Source organism: Staurois parvus, unplaced genomic scaffold (assembly GCF_062004578.1).
Source record: "Staurois parvus isolate SC_StPar_1 unplaced genomic scaffold, SC_StPar_1.0 ptg000058l, whole genome shotgun sequence".
Lineage (NCBI taxonomy): Eukaryota > Metazoa > Chordata > Amphibia > Anura > Ranidae > Staurois > Staurois parvus.
In genome coordinates this window covers 14,937,545-14,954,539 of record NW_028317854.1, presented here as the reverse complement: position 1 = coordinate 14,954,539, position 16,995 = coordinate 14,937,545, and the positions used below count along the sequence as shown (strand labels likewise).

At 38.0% G+C, this 16,995-nt stretch overlaps 1 protein-coding gene across 4 annotated transcripts in view; it reads left to right on the top strand.

The window, feature by feature from the left end:
• The window catches only part of EGF (epidermal growth factor), a 186,922-nt gene that overhangs the window by 116,662 nt on the left and 53,265 nt on the right, over positions 1-16,995 (top strand). For all 4 annotated transcript variants that reach the window (XM_089668511.1, XM_089668510.1, XM_089668512.1 and 1 more), the window contains one exon: positions 11,253-11,420. In XM_089668511.1, coding sequence (XP_089524637.1) covers positions 11,253-11,420 — 168 coding nt within the window. The remainder of the gene's footprint in view (positions 1-11,252; positions 11,421-16,995) is intronic.

Sequence of the window (16,995 nt, the reverse complement as noted above, 5' to 3'; positions counted from 1 at the left end):
AAAAATCACACTGCCTGTCTTTAGTTTTATATCCAAGATCATACCAATACTTGACGTATTTAAGATTTGTGGAAGGAATTACAGGCGGAAAAAAGACAAAAGTCTGTTTTGTTACCAAGCAGAAGAAAAATAAAAAAGTAATGGGTGTGCAAAGAAAGACAGATGTTAGACCAGCTAAAAAGTGATTCATAAGATCCATGTAGAGCTTGTGCTCTCACACAGTGTCATTCATCAGCTTTTTAGCCTCTTATTTAAGATGCTGATCTCCCCAACTAAAACTGTAATCTCAAATTCACTTCTGCATATAAAATTAAGAAAACCTTATGAGAAATATCCACTAAAGATATCAGTTTTGAGATATATATATATATATATATATATATATATATATATATATATATAGTGCCTTGAAAAAGTATTCATACCCCTTGAAATTTTCCACATTTTGTCATGTTACAACCAAGAATGTAAATGTATTTTATTGGGATTTTATGTGACAGACCAACACAAAGTGGCAATTGTTTGTGAAGTGGAAGAAAAATGATAAATGGTTTTAAAAATTTTTCACAAATAAATATCTGAAAAGTGTGGCGTGCATTTGTATTCAGCCCCCCGAGTCAATACTTTGTAGAAACACCTTTCGCTGCAATAACAACTGCAAGCATTTTTGGGTATGTCTCTACCAGCTTTGTACATCTAGAGAGTGAAATTTGTGCCCATTTTTCTTTGCAAAATAGCTCAAGCTCTGTCAGACTGGATGGAAAGTGTCTGTGAACAGCAATTTTAAAGTCTTGCCACAGGTTTTCAATTGGATTTAGGTTTGGACTTTGACTTGGCCATTCTAAAATATTAATATACTTTGCTCTAAACCATTCCATTGTAGCTCTGGCTGTATGTTTAGGGTCATTGTCCTGCTGGAAGGTGAACCACTGCAGCGGTCTCAAGTCCTTTGCAGACTCTAACAGGTTTTCTTCTATGGTTGCCTATATTTGGCTCCATCCTTCTTCCTGTCAACTCTAACCAGCTTCCCTGTCCCTGCTGAAGAAAAGCATCCCCACAACATGATGCTGCCACCACCTTGTTTTACGGTGGGGATGGTGTGTTCAGGGTGATGTGCAGTGTTAGTTGTCCACCACACATAGGCCAAAAAGTTCAGTTTTGGTCTCATCTCACCACAGCACCTTCTCCCACATGTTTGCTGTGTCCCCCACATGGCTTGTTGCAAACTGTAAATGGAACTTCTTCTGGCTTTCTTTAAACAATGGCTTTCTTCTTGCCACTCTTCCAAAAAGGCCAGATTTGTGGAGTGCGCGACTAATTGTTGTCCTGTGGACAGATTCTTCCACCCAAGCTGTGGATCTCTGCAGCTTCTCCAGCATTACCATGGACCTCTTGGCTGCTTCTCTGATTGATGCTCATTACCAAGGTGTCATCTCATGTTGGGTGAAAGCAAAAAGCTCTCACAAGACCTTCGCAACCTTATTGCTGCAACACATACTGATGGTATTGGTTACAGAAGGATTTCTAAACTTCGGAATGTTCCATTGAGCACTGTTGGGACCATAATTCGGAAGTGGAAAGAGCATAATTTCACCATAACCCTGCCACAACCAGGTGCTCCTCACAAGATTTCTGACAGAGGAGTCAAAAGAGTTGTCCAAGAGCTAATGACCACTTGTGGAGAGCTTCAGAAAGACCTGGAATTAGCAGGTACAATTGTTTCAAAGAAAACAATAAGTAACACACTCACCTGCCATGGCCTGTATGCACACTCACCACTCAAGACTCCATTGCAGAAGAAAAATAATGAAGCTCGTTTAAAGTTTGATGCACAACATTTAGACAAGCCTGTGAAAAATTGAGAGAATATAGTGTGGTCAGATGACACCAAAATTAAACTCTTTGAATGCCATAATACACATGTTTGGAGGTCAAATGGCACTGCACATTACCCAAAAACCACCATACCAACAGTGAGGTTTGGAGGTGGGAACATCATGGTATGGGGCTTTTTTTTAGCATACGGTACTGTCAAACTTCATGTCTTTGAAAGAAGGATAAATGGAAAAATGTACCAAGACATTCTTGATAAAAATCTGCTGCCATCTACCAGGATGATGAAAATGAAACAAGGGTGGACATTTAAGCAAGACAATGATCCTGGACACAGAGCCAAGGAAACTCAATTGGTTTCAAAGAAAGAAAGGAAATAAAGCTGCTACAATGGCCCAGCCAATCACCTGACTTGAATCCAATAGAAAATCTATGGAAAGAACTAGAGGTCATAGAAGAAGCCCACAGAACCTTCAAGATTTAAAGACTGTTTGTGTGGAAGAATGGGCCAAAGTTACACCTCAGCAATGCATGCGATTAGTTTCTCCATACAGGAGGTATCTTGAAGCGGTTAATACCAACAAAAGATTTTGTACAAAGTATTAAATAAATTTCAGTTAGCGTGTTCAATACTTTTCCCTTGTGTCATTCCATTTTATTACAGATAATAAACGTATTTGTTTTGTTTTTTTTGTTTGTATGGATTGCATGGGTTGTTGGCTACATTTCCCAACTTGTAGATTAATAGCCAAATTTTCATGTAACCCATGGAGCACTTATAGTGAGGCTGTATAATACTCGGGCTTTAAAGTTTTCATGTTGAAATTAAATGGAAACTTCACTTTCCAGCTGTCCCTCCATATATTCCAAAACAGATTTTGGAGTGGCTGGTAGGCGTGCTCGGTCTCCAGGCCACTCCCTCACACAATAAGTCAACCACAGGTGGAAGTAAGTTCCGAACTGAAGGTAGGAAGAAATGGAGATCTGGTCTTTGTGGGTTTGTTGGTAGAAAGATGTATATCTAAAGGACAAAACTGTCTTTTTTTTATTTTGGACAGCTTAGGAAATGGTTAACACCCCTGTTTTTGCTGTCTGTGTCCCATTTGTGAAATTTCCAGTCACTTTCTGTCCACTTTGGTAAAATACATTGGAGCTGAAAGAAAAAGCGAAATGAAGGTGGTTCTTTGTAGTTTTTTTAAAGATTCAGTTGTCTTTAAATGGCTCAGGAAGCTCTTTTCAAATATCCTAGATCTGTTCTTGTGCCAGAAATGGCCCCTCATTAGCATGATTACTATTTTTTTAATTACTGGAAGTAAAATACAGACAATGAAAACATTTAAAGTGATTACACAAATAATGATCAAATATAAAAAAAAAGAGGAAAAAACAGAAATATAAAGAATAGTTATTCAAATAAAATAAACTACCCTAAATATTTAAATAAATTAATTAATATTTTTCTTTCAAGCAAATTTCCCCTAAGAAGTTGAATGAGTGAAATTGAGTTTACGTGAAATCATCAAAATGCTAAATCAATTTAGCTGAAATCACTTTGTCACTGGAACAAGCATCTCCACTGGAAGATTTCTCCTATGTTCCTGTTCTGGTGATAACTCAAAATTTTGTACTTTCCCTTTTTTTTTGGTTCTTGTGACTAAGTGAGATGAATCTACCTAACTATGAATGAGAGAATCTACCTAACTGGAACACAGATGGCAATCTAAACCAAAGATTCCATTTGCTCAAAATTGTATTAAAAAATAAAGTTTAGGCTTTAGGTGTATTTTACTGTAATGCTAGGCATAGTTTGAAACTTATGGTTACAGTTTAACTAGTTTCCCAGCTTTGAGTACCAAATAAACCTAAAACAGCATGGAAATTGATAGATAATGACTTTCAACAGGCACTATGGTGGTTTGGATCACATTCAATTACAATTTCTATTGTTTAGGTTGCTTAAAACTGCAGAATAAATAAAACCATGGGTGACAGTTTGTTGTGGTTGAAAACTGCTGTTTAATCTCCCCAGCCACCAACAAAATTGACAAGTGTATGGCTAACAGCATTCATCTTGCATTTGAAGCAGCTTCCTTATATTTAAAAGAATGGATCTAGCTATACCCCAATCAGAGCATAAGAGTACAGGACTTGGCATTTATATCAGAAAAACAACCCATCATTGATCTGACTGTAATGTTCACAACATGATGAATGGTGCCATCCATTCCTAAAACTGTTATATCCTGCCCTTCAATGCTCATACATCTGCATGAAGCAATTTGTATAGACAATGCTCAAAAATTACTGTATGTTGAGATGTCCTGATGTCCTCCAATGCTTATGTGTATAAGGTCCATACTGTTAACTTTGGATATAAAGAGAAGCACTTGAAGTCATGAATATAACAGACAGTGTAAAAAAAACAGCTACATGAAAAATGCATTGATGTAAAGGGACAGATCATATCCCAGTTTAGTGAAATGAGATCAGTGAAATAGGAATTCCCATTAACTTTTGTGATTTACTGCACTCTGCACTTTGGTGTTTGCAGAGATTTTTAGCTTGCAACACATGTTGTGCAAACATGTGTAATCTGAACACCACAAACCAAAAACACTATTTAATTAATTTTTAATATTTAAAGCAAACTCACCCATCCATTCATGTCGCCATACTTTATTTTGCTGAGAAACCACTTTGAAAACTGCCCCATAGCATTTCTCGCTGTGGCCATCTTGAGTAAGGGCACATGATTCATGTAGCATTTACTTCTGCCCTTAGCTCAGGAAAGCAGGCAGGAGGGTGTGCTTAGATGAGAACCCCCCCCCCCCTCCACTCCTGAAGACTCCTGGGATGCATGACATCTTTTGCCTAGGCATGGAACGGAAGAAATGCAAGAAAAAAGGTTAAAACAGGTAACTATAATATATCTTTATATCTATTTACAAATGATATCAGTGTAAGGAGTAAAAATTGTCAAAGTTGATTGAGAGAATGAAGTTCCCATTTAAAGTCCAAATCAGGGAAATCATAGAAATGTGTCCTTGCAGTGAGTAGCACCCACACTGCAGGGATTAACTTCTCATTTTTTCTAGGGTAGAGTAAAAACACTTTTACTTATCTTATGCTAAATTCCCCCGGCAGACGACACTCACCTATGCTCTGGTGGAGAACAGTCTGTTGGTGTCATCACACCGTCTTGATGACATCAGGACCTTAGAAAACTGGAACATGGGGGAGAAGATACTACAGAAATAGCTAGGGTGGAGGAGCAGATGATTAAGTAAATCTTCTTTAGACCTAAACAAGTAATTAACCCTTGACAATTTTCCCAGGATCAGCTTTAAATCTAAAAATGGTACATTGATGGAAATGCCAAACGATGTTTACTCTTTTCAATAATTGCAGAAAGTATTTACTGTGAAAGTATGCATTAATTACTTAAATGTCAGTGCCCCAGCTTTGAAATTCTCATTATATGACATATTTGTTTTCTGATCAAATGATTGATGTGGATTTTATTACAACATGACATAGCTATTTGTGCTATTTTACACCGATTATGTGTATGCAGTTTAAATAGTCTGAATCTCACAATTCAGATCTGAGCCTCTGCATTTAAATTGTGTCACCTGGATAGTCACTTATATTTTATAAACATTTGCCTGTAATCTAAAGCCATATTTGTACAGCTGTCGCTATATGTAAGTTTTTTTTTTGTGCCATTTTCTATAAGCGTTGCTAATAAAAAAAAAGGAAAATAAAATGTTTTCTCTTATATGCTATTGGTTTGCAATACTTGTATACAGGGCTGGTGCTAGACTATTTTGCGCCCTAGGCAAGACCAGCTACTTGTGCTCCCCCCCCCCAAAAAAAAAAAAAATTAAAAACAGTACAAACCATGAAACTGCTAAATTTCTTTTAATTTGCAAAAATAAGTGCCATGAGATGCCACCAGCACCAATATTAAGGACAGAATCAGTGTCACGGAAGGACTGTATTTGCGGCTGGCAGTGGGAGGGTGACAGTTGCAGTGAGTGAAGGATGATGGATCAACACTCGGACAGATTCCAGGCTGGAATTCCCCAGGCAATGGGGGGGGGGGATAAAACGCTGGGACAGCAGGCAGCCCAGCCCATACACACAGAACACCTGAACAGAGCAATCCCACACATTGACAGATCTCACAGAACACACCACCACCAACACTGACACAGATCAGCATGCCCAGCAGACACTAGAAGAGCAGGCTGTGGGATCAATATATAATATAATGAATAGATAATCATAAGTAAAAAATTAACAATCAATATAAAAGGATAACCCCAACTGCGGGGACCAAACTAAGTGAATGAAATAATTAGTTCATGTGTACACAAAAACACTCTGTGAAAATAATATATATATATCCACTAATAAAAAGTCCACATACTGCCCCAATAATGTTGATTAGTGCCCCACAGCAATGACTCGCGTGTAAATAAACGTGAATCCAGTGCCAACAACTAATGAATCCAAAAACATCCAAAGTGCCCCCTCACCTCCTTGCAGTGACCACAAGGGCCAGCTCGCTTTAGGGTAAGACACGCTTTCCCAGGAATAGCCTCGACACCATCATATGGACCCTCCTGGATATCCCACAAGCTTTTATCCTCCTGAGTACTCCAATCCCCTGGTACTTGTAATAGTAGTTCACCCACACAGGATCATGACAGAAACAGATAGAGATCCTCCATAGTGTAAATTCGTATTTATTGCACCAATGAACCAAAAAAATTCCTACTCATATGTCACACAGCATAATCAAGCATTTCCCCATATTATGGGTGCATATGCATGGTTCCGGGTGTTCCAAGATGGCCCCCATGCCGGAACTGACGTCACCGCACACCGGACGTCCTGTCACCGTGTACCAACGCGTTGCGTCACGATCACCACGTGATTTTCTTCAGTGTTTTTGTGTACACATGCACTAATTATGTCATTCACTTAGTTTGGTCCCCGTAGTTGGGGTTATCCTTTTATATTGATTGTGTGTGTGCACTAATTTTTTACTTATGATTATCTATTCATTATATTTGAGTCTGATTTTGGTCACTTATGTTAGTATTTATTTAGCGCTACACCATTATATATCGATTATTTATACTTTATGGTTGAAGGGAGGTGTTAGCAGCTTAGGGGTAGGGATTTTCCATTCAAGTGCAGGGGATTGTTCTCTCTTTGTCTGTTTATTTAGGCTTTGGGATCGTGATCATGTCATCACTCACTAACACATTGCACATGTGATGGATATCAGGCTGACTGGGTCACACTCACACAGACACGAGACATCAGAGTCAGACATTACCTTCCTCCGCAGGCGCAGGCTCCACCTCCACTGATGAATGAGAAGAGAAGGTTTGGAGCTGCACAGTGATCAGCAGCCACCAGCTGGCTTGCATTAAGGGACTGAGAATGTGAGGAACACTGGAAGGAGCTGTAACTAGCCCCAGACACCTGGCATCTTCCTCTGTCCTTTCTTTCTCCCCTCTGCTGAAGGATCATTCATGGCGTGACGGCGTCCCACACAGAGAGAGTGCTGGCCTGTGCTGCGCCCAGGCACCCCTAGGTGGCAGCGCCCCCTAGGCAGCTGCCTAGTTTGCCTAGTGGAAGCACCGGCCCTGCTTGTGTAAAATCTACTGTTTATCTTCATGAGTGTTGAATAATACCAGTTGTATTAGAACCTACAGATGATGCATTAAAGTAGTTGTAAACCTTAAATGAATATATATCTATATATATATATATATATATATATATATAGATAGATAGATATATATAGATATATATATAATTTATTTATTTTTAAAAACATTGTTATTATTTATTTATTTTAAATAACATATTTTTTACATCCTTGGTTGCCTTGTGATACTGATCTTCTGCAGCCTCTTTGCAGCTACTTAATATATACTTGCATGTACTCTAGTGGTGGCTGCATTGCACTGCAGGGCAAGTTTCCTAATGTGAACCATGCCTGTTTAATGTGTGCTGAAATGACCACTTGTGTTCACCAATAGACAGGGCCATCTTAATAGCATAATGGGCCCCTGGGCAAAGTAATGCACCGGGGCCCCTACCAGCCTGCCCCAATTTATGCATCTACTTTCAAGAATTAAAGTATAATTAGTTGATAGAATTGAAATATATACTTATTAGTACTTTTAATAAAATCAATTTTAAACAGTAAGAAAACATGGCATAAATCAGAGACTAATCACCACAAAGGGCACAGTACAGGGATGAAGCAGAATGGAATAGTATGAGGGAGGGAATCAGGAGGGCACAGTACAGATTCCAGGCTGCTGCCCATAATATGGTCATCCCAAGAAAGCTTAGTTAAAAGCATGACTGTGCCAGCAAATCTGGGACAGTTGGCAAGTATGATGTAATGCACAATTATCAAGTGGCCCCCAATGCACCTGGGCCCCCTGAGCAGAGCATTCATTAAGACAGCCCTACTAGTAGAAACCCTGAGATAATGCTTGACAGAAAAAGAGCATTGTCACCCCCTAACTGGATATGCCTGATCACTGACCCTTATGGCAGGATCATCAGACATTTAAAAATATTGAAATTGACTTATGAAGTGACACAAACATGTTATTGTTTCTATAAGTAATTGGATTTACATGCATTTATTATCCGGGCCTGTTCAACTATTCTGTAGGATTACCTTTGCTTGCTTTTTTTTTCTCAGTGAGAGTCTGACAGCTGCTGTGGCTGGACAGGGCCAGGCAGTGCACTCAGTGGTACTTATGTTAGGGGCAGTATGCTTGCTCCTAGGGACAAAGGTTCAGAATGCAGGCTGTTTTTGTTCTGGGCATTCATCCCTGGGCCCATGCTGCCCTAAACATATATACTAGGTGCACTGCCCAGCCCTATCCAACTGCAGCAGCTGTCAGCTTCTCATAGAGTTTGACAGTCAGCCAGCAGCGGGACTGGACAGCGCATTTCTAGACTCTGCCTGCAGCTAAATGCTTAGTGTGCATGGGGCCTTAGCCACATCTATCTATCTATCTATCTATCTATCTATCTATCTTTCTATCTATCTATCTATCTTTCTATCTATCTATCTATCTATCTTTCTATCTGGATCGAATTGCAGTGAATTGCAGTGAATAAGTATTTGTACTTCTGCAGGAGATTAATTGAAAGCCATTTTTTTTGCTATGAAAACGTTTGATAACTATGTCTACCACTGGTTGAAAAAGTGAAAATTACTTTTAAAGCAATTGTGTAACAGTTTTAGATAGGGTTAGTAAATGCTAATTTACAATGTGTGTTTGTCTAATAGTATATAGTGGCCGCTTATAAAGAATAAAATAAAGACAGAGTTGATTTGCCTATATTTGCCTATATTTCCCTTATTCATTGCTCAGTTTGCCAGCCATTTATGAAGCTGTAAAGACATTGGGAGCCAAGAATTGTGAATCTATTTGGATAAACGAAAGATGAAAATAATGGGACAATAAGTGGTGAATAAGCAATTTATAATTTATTAATCTCAAGAGTCCCAACACACATTTCCTACTGAGATGTCTGTCTAATAATATACAGTAATCATTTCTAATAGTAAAAAAATTACACCCCCTCCCCCAAACCATTGTCCACCAATGTAAAATCAGCACTGTTTAATAGAAATTGATATTTATATTCTATATAATAGTATGTTACTTACCCTTTCTATTTCTTTGAGGAATTAAAAATAAATGTTACATAACCTCAGGACCTTCCTGGTTGTATATGCTGAATTGTGGTATACAGTGTCATGTTCACCATTTCTAATAGTAAAAAAATTACCCCTCCCCCAAACCTTTGTCCACCAATGTAAAATTAGCACTGTTCAATAGGGATAGGAAATTAGGTATATATTGCATATGAAGTATGTTACTTACCCTTTTTATTTCTTCGAGGAATTAAAAATAAATAAATGTTACATGACCTCAGGATCATCCTGGTTGTATGCTGAATTGTGGTATACAGTGTCATGTTCACCATTCGATCCTGGCATAGTAGAAAGATTTCACACTAAAAATTCCAGCTGGAATTGAATGGCAGGGAAAAGAAAAATGAATGTCTCATATAATGTGAAAAACTCCGAAAAAGAGTCAAAAGGAAAATGTTCAACAGCCAGTTAATAACCTGTGAATATTGATCAGTAGTTTTCATTTCGACCTGTTATAAATGGGCCCCTTGGTATATCAACTGTCCAATCACAGCATGTGCTGTTGCTGTAACTAATAGGAGGAACATTTGTTAACACTTTCTGTCCTTTGAACTCTTAAAATTGCCTAATCTAAAAGTTAAGAGCTACTTAAAATGGTTGAAACTAGCAATGCACCTCTACAGGGGGAATTCTAAATTTGGTCTGTGCTATTAACGTTCTGTTCCTGAGTGTACCTGGAAAATTGTGACCTGACAGCTGACATTGATGGGCTCGATTAGGAAGAAAACGTTTCCATTCATAAAAAGGTGTCAGGGTGGTGATGTGTGAGAGCAGACTGTATGTGCATCATTTGTTCAATAAAGACTTTATGAAACGGAGCCATGGAAAAACTGCTAATGCCTCTGAAACAACAGCAGGTAGTCCGGGATTAACTTAATCTTTCCCCAAATATGTTTTTATTTACAGTGTATTCAGGTGTATCTTTTATGAGGGTTTATCTTTTATGAGCTTATCATGTCATTACACTGTGGGTCCTGTGCACGTTCTCCCTAAATAGACAATAATGCGCCAGTGAGTCATTGTTTTTTTGCACGCTCATAACTACATTGCAATCCTAATCTTTTATAGTGTTAGAAGGATGGAATTAGAAGAACCACTTTGTTTTGATACCCTTCATGGATTGAATTGTATTTTTGGCCCCGACATAAAGAATGGAAAAGGGGAAGAGAACTGCTTTAGATGCCTTGATGTAGCATAATGGAAGCTTTACTGTGCTGACAATCTAATCTGAGAATACTTGTGATGTGTCCAGATATCCTGGCTTGGCACCACTGTGTGCAGAGGGAGTGTCCTTGTTCATCTTCTTTGAAGGCCTAGGCTTAAGCATTGGCTCATGTTCAAAGTGGAGAGCGTTCGCTTGTTAGAAGTGTAACACTCTTTTATTCAGCCTTTAGTTTAAACTTAGTCTCTGCTTATCGTTAAACACGCACCAAATTATGGGACAGTCGACTAACACCTGACTATAATAAAACATAATTCTGCTCCCAAGCTGTCTATATTTACCTCCTGATCCTATTATGCGCATAATGCCCCTTATATTAAGAACAATAATAAAAAAAGAGAGCCAAAGTGTGAAGCTTAGTAATGACTAACATAATGACTGTGTAATTAGTTTAAGATGAAGTTTTGATGGTTCTTTGTGTTTCAGCCATTGCAGACATCACGTCGGAACCTAGAAAAGCCATAGCTGTTAGCGATGGAACCACACTTAAACAGTCCTTCCTTCATGGCCCTCTAAGCACCATCTTTTACGGGAACGTTACAAAAGAGGATGCCCATGGCAGCAATGAGTTAGTTGCTGAAATATTTTTATCAGGTAAAGTATGTTTCTATATATATGTATATTGGAATCAATTTGTCATTAGTAAATAAGCAAATTGCATATACAGCTTTATAGTTCAAATATCTTGATCGTACTTTTCAAATACACTTTTTAATAAAATCTTCAAAATGTGTTAATAACGAACAAATTGAAATTAGCTGCATATTTTGCTATAGGAATATTATTATTACTCAAGATACTGTTGAACAAAAATATTGGTGAATTATAATTTTTTGTGAAGGTTCACTATCTGAAAGTGTCCTAGTTAGCATTGCTTAACATGTATCCATGTAACCTTGTACCTTTTTCTTTTTGATAGAGTGGTGAAGGGGTTATAACCCTTTTCTGGTTTTACTGCGTTCTCTGTCCCCACCTGGAAGAATCACCCTCTTTATTGGTCCTGGTGACCATTGTCCCCAGGGCAGAAATTGATGGGAAATATAAAGTTTTACAGTTGTAACAGAACAGGAGATGAGGGGGAATCTTCCAATGAGGACACCTGTTCCAGTAGCAAAAGGGATTTCCCTTCACTTTGGAGAGATTGCCTCCAACTGCATTTTGTGTCTCCATGTCAGAAAGTGAAGGGAAATGTTCCCAGTGATAGAAAAAAAACCCCATAGGGGTTCTAACCATTTCCTACTGTATCCAAAACATCTTTTTGTTATAGACATACTTTAAATCTGATTCCATATCGGTGTCAAAAATTGCGAAATAATAAAGCATTACTGTAAAATATTATAATAATAGCAAAATAAAGGTTTTTTTAAAATAGTTTTTTAGTTATATTGAAAAAAATATAGAATTTATCAATAGAAGATCTTGCATGCCAAAACCATCGGGTAAACTACCCCTAGTATTTCTGCAATCATTTTTTAATTACAGTTTGCTGTTGGAGAAATGAATCTTGTATGTATTTTGTTTTTCTCATGGAACAGCAGCATTTATCTTTAGTTCTTTATTTACTTTTTTTTTTTTTTTTTAAATGTCGCAAAACAAAAAACTCAACAGGCTGAAAACCAGTATTGTCAATTCATAATTTATGACAAGAGTCTTTTGGGTTTTTGAAACTCGCTAAATAGTTATCCTACAGTTTTGTTAGAGGGATCTCTTTCACATCAACTGTTTACACATTTATTTTATTTTAAGAAATCAATTTATTTTAGCTTGCCTGTAAGCATGGTAGTGTGAAGATTTAGCACAGTCCTTTCTGTTTATTTACAGTGAAATTAAAAAGGCTTGCAGATGAATACACAAATATGCTTCCCAGCATAGCCATTGTTATTATTTTGTAGCTCAGCTTCCATAGACCACCCTGTTAGTTAGTAATGTCTAATGCAAAACATGCACTTTTTCAAATGCTTTATGTGCTCAGTATGGTAAAAAAGGGGTACTAGGGCCTTTTAAAGACAAGTGTAAATTACAGTAATATAAATATAATATAAATTATATATTATAAAGAAAGTTTCAAGCAGAGCAGGATGTTTGCAAACCATTAGGACATATTAGATATTTTAAGATAAATTGCATATATTAGGTGGTATTAAGTAAACACATTCTATTTAAAGGCAAATTTGTCTTTATTAGATTTTGTATCAAATTAAACAATAGATAGCAAGAAAATAATAAGAATATCGACAATGGAATGGGCAAAAAACAACAACATAGGTATCAGTATGATCCGTGGGGATAAAGGAAGATGAATCCAAACATAGATACAAGGGGGGCATCCCCAGACAGGCGATATTCAACAATAATGAGATAATTCCATAAAACCAAAAGAATATACCCAGAGAGAGAGGAAAGAAAAGGAGAGAAGAGAAAAAGAAAAAAAAGGGCGTGGAGGAAAAGGGGGAGTGGGGGGGGGGGGGGTGAGACACCAGATGTAAAGATATTGAAGGAAAAGAGGAAAGAGAAGGAAGAGGGTTGGGAGACGAGCATGGCAACAAATGGAGACAAGGTGATCATCCATCAGTATCCTATCAAAATGGTGCCACCGGTCGCACCCCAATATGGACCGCAGGGCTACACCGATGAACATGCTAGAATGAAAAAGATCGGAGGAGTAGGGCTCAACTCCATTAAGGCACAAACACATTCTATTTAAAGCTGTCCATTATATGGTACTTGAAATACATTGGTGTCAATTTTTTTAACAAGAAATTGGATTTTTTTAAAGCCATTTTTCATTCCAGTCAACCTATAGGTAAATTCACAAGGACAATGTGGATGAATATTATTTGATGAGATAAGTGAAACCTGAAACACCATTGTAAATAAATACTTGTAATATTCTTACCATCTTGCTGTCTGTACAAGAGCTGACTCAAGTTCCTGTAATCATAGGGTTAATGCCATTGCCACAGACAACACCCCCACTTTTCATTCCATCCAGCCTTGAGGAGTTCCCTACATACCCCAGGACCAGGGGCGGACTGACCATTTGGAAACTCGGGCACTGCCCGAGGGCCCGGGGTTAGTAGGGGGCCCCATGAGATGCCCCTGGTACCTTTTTCATAGGCAAGGACACAGGGGCCCCATGATCCCCTATTGCCCGGGGGCCCCATGAGTTGTCAGTCCGCCCCTGCCCAGGACCATATACAGTATATCCCTGGGCTAAGACTATGCATTATTTTCTTTTACATTTTAAATTCATGCCTCTGTTGCAGAGTAATAATCAGTAGGATCATATATCAATCAGTGCCACACAGTACTTTATAAAATGATATAAATGATACACCTATATTACACAAACAAAAGAGTGTCTATTTAAAAAGTCTAAAAACAAACAAAACATGCCCAGTCCAATCAGTAGGAAATGACTGATTTTGAGGTGTTTTATTTCAAGTGGCATTAAAGCAACCCTAAAACAAAACATTATTTTACTGCAGCTTACCCTTTCTTAGATGTGGGCACTGCATTCGTTTTCTTTTTCTAGGCTTGTTTCCTTTATTTTCTACTGGTGATTTATTCAGTGAATCTGTTATTTGTCAGCTTCCTAACAGACCAAGCTGTCCAGCAAAAGTAGCAGTTTGAGGGTTGAGACAAACCATATAACACTGACAGGGGTGCATACAATGATCAGTTTTTTTATTTATGTAAAAGAAAAGATAAATGTTGATGTCTCTGCTTAAAAATTATTAGCTGGAGTTCAGCTTGTTAATCAAGTCCATCTACATCTGCTAGTGCATCTAACACTACATTCTCCCCAGACTGAGAATGTTGCCATCTAAAGGTGTCTCCATTGCTCCTCCATCCAGAATGAAGACACCCTAAAGCAGGCTACACACACACAGGGGTTTATTTACTAAAGTTGGAGAGTGCAAAATCACTTCTGCACAAAAAAAAAATCTAGGTTTTATTGCCAAAGCTTAATTGAACATGCTGAGGTTAGAAGTTGATTGGCTACCATGCACAGATGCACCAGATTCTAAGTGAACCAGCTTTAGTAAATCTCCCTCCAGTTTTTTTTTTCATTCAGTGGGTTGAATAAAAAAACCTGGCAGATCCCTGCATGAACACAAGTGTTGTTATTGAAGGGATCCCTCCCGCTGTTCTATCAGCCATTGGCTGCAAGCAATGATCGAATGCTGGTTATCCAGCATGGCTCTTCTACATAAGCTGGTCATCCTTTTTTCAAAAACATACATAATTTTCCGTCTTTTATTATATAATTAGATACATTTATATTTATATATTATTATATAAATTATATATAATATATAATATTATATATAATATATATTATTATATAAATATCCATTTAACCTTGTAGCTGTAAGAATATAAAACTTTTTCAGAGGATCTTTTTCTTGATACAAATTGACAGACAGTTTAATGAAATTCGGCACATTTCCAGGTGAGATTCAACTGTGGATATGCTTAGGAAAAAAGGAGAGACAAAGTTAATTTCAACAAAATAAAAAAAAAAAAAAAATTAAGAAAAGTCCATGTTTGAAATCAATTCAAACTCTCAAACAAGCTGAATGAGTTTTGTGAACAAGGAGTACATCGGAGTTGAATAATCTGTTATGTGCTCCCACTAATACAAAATGCCTAAAATGGCTAAATGGTTAGCACTTCCACCTGGCAGTACTAGGGTCGTTGGTTCGCAATCCCAGCCAAAGCACCTCCTGCCTGGAGTTTGCATGTTCTCCCTGTGCCTGTGTGTGTTTCTTCCAGGTACTCCGGTTTCCTCCCAAACTCCAAAGACATGCTGGTAGGTGAATTGGTTAATGTCTAAATTGGCCCAAGTATGTGAATGTGAGTTAGGGACCTTAGATTGTACACCCCTTGAGGATTAGGGACTGATGTGAATGTACAATATATATGTAAAGCGCTGCATGAATTGATGGCACTATATAAGTATCTGTAATAAAAATAATTAAAAAGGTGCACTCATGTTTTTGGGGGGATAAGGATCAGATACAGTCTCATGTTTGCATAGACCAGCTTCTTTTGAACAGACAGCACTACACACGAAGCAAAAGTCGGCCAGTTCCTTCTGAACCGGCCAACTTTTGGTACATGTGTACCCAGCTTAAGACCGAAGTGTGTTTCTGGTTGGATCACCTGGTGAAAATGAAGGAAAAAAAGAAAACTAATGCAACCACCACATTTAAGATCGCTAAGCTGCAATATATTTATTTATTTTTTATAATAACACTTTAAATGTTTATCACTTTTGTAGAGAGCAGTCAGTCAGCTGCACAGAAGTAGAAGGAGTAGATTTATTAAAACTGGAGCACTGAGAATCTGATGCAGCTGTGCATGGTAGCCAATCAACTTCTACTTGTTCAATTAAGCTTTCACAAACAAATTTGGAAGCTTATTTATTTATGGTACTTATATAGTGCTGTCAATTTACACAGCACTTTACATATATATTGTACATTCACATCAGTCCCTAACCCTCGAGGGGTGTACAATCTAAGGTCCCTAACTCACATTCATACATACACATATTAGGGCCAATTTAGACAGGATCCAATTAACCTACCAGCATGTCTTTGGAGTGTGGGAGGAAACCCGCGCAGGCACAGGGAGAACATGCAAACTCCATGCAGGAGGTGCCATGGTCGGGAATCAAACCCATAACCCATTTACTGCAAGGTAGACGTGCTAACCACTAAGCCACTGTGCTTATTGGCTTTTATGTAGGGCTGCACCAGATTTCGCACTCTCCAGTTTTAGTAAATTAGTGCCGATTCACACTGATGCATTTTATGCAGATCAGATGTCATCCAAAAAGTATAGATTCACACATGTAATCTACAAAAGCATTATTTTCAGTGCAGGCTGTTCACATATATGCGGTGCAAATATGATCCAGTCCAAAAAAAGGGTCCTGTGCGAGTTTAGAGAGGGTGTAAAATGAATTTCATCTCCTGCTATGCCTTGTCCCCTCAGAATTCGCATTCATTTTGCATCTGTCACAGCAGAAATCGCACTGCGATACCGCACTGCATCAGATTCGCACTGCATCATTGTGAACCGGCACTAACCTCCAAAGTGTAAAATCTCTTGACAATTATTTCAGAGAATTATTCAGCATGACACTTACATTTTAACA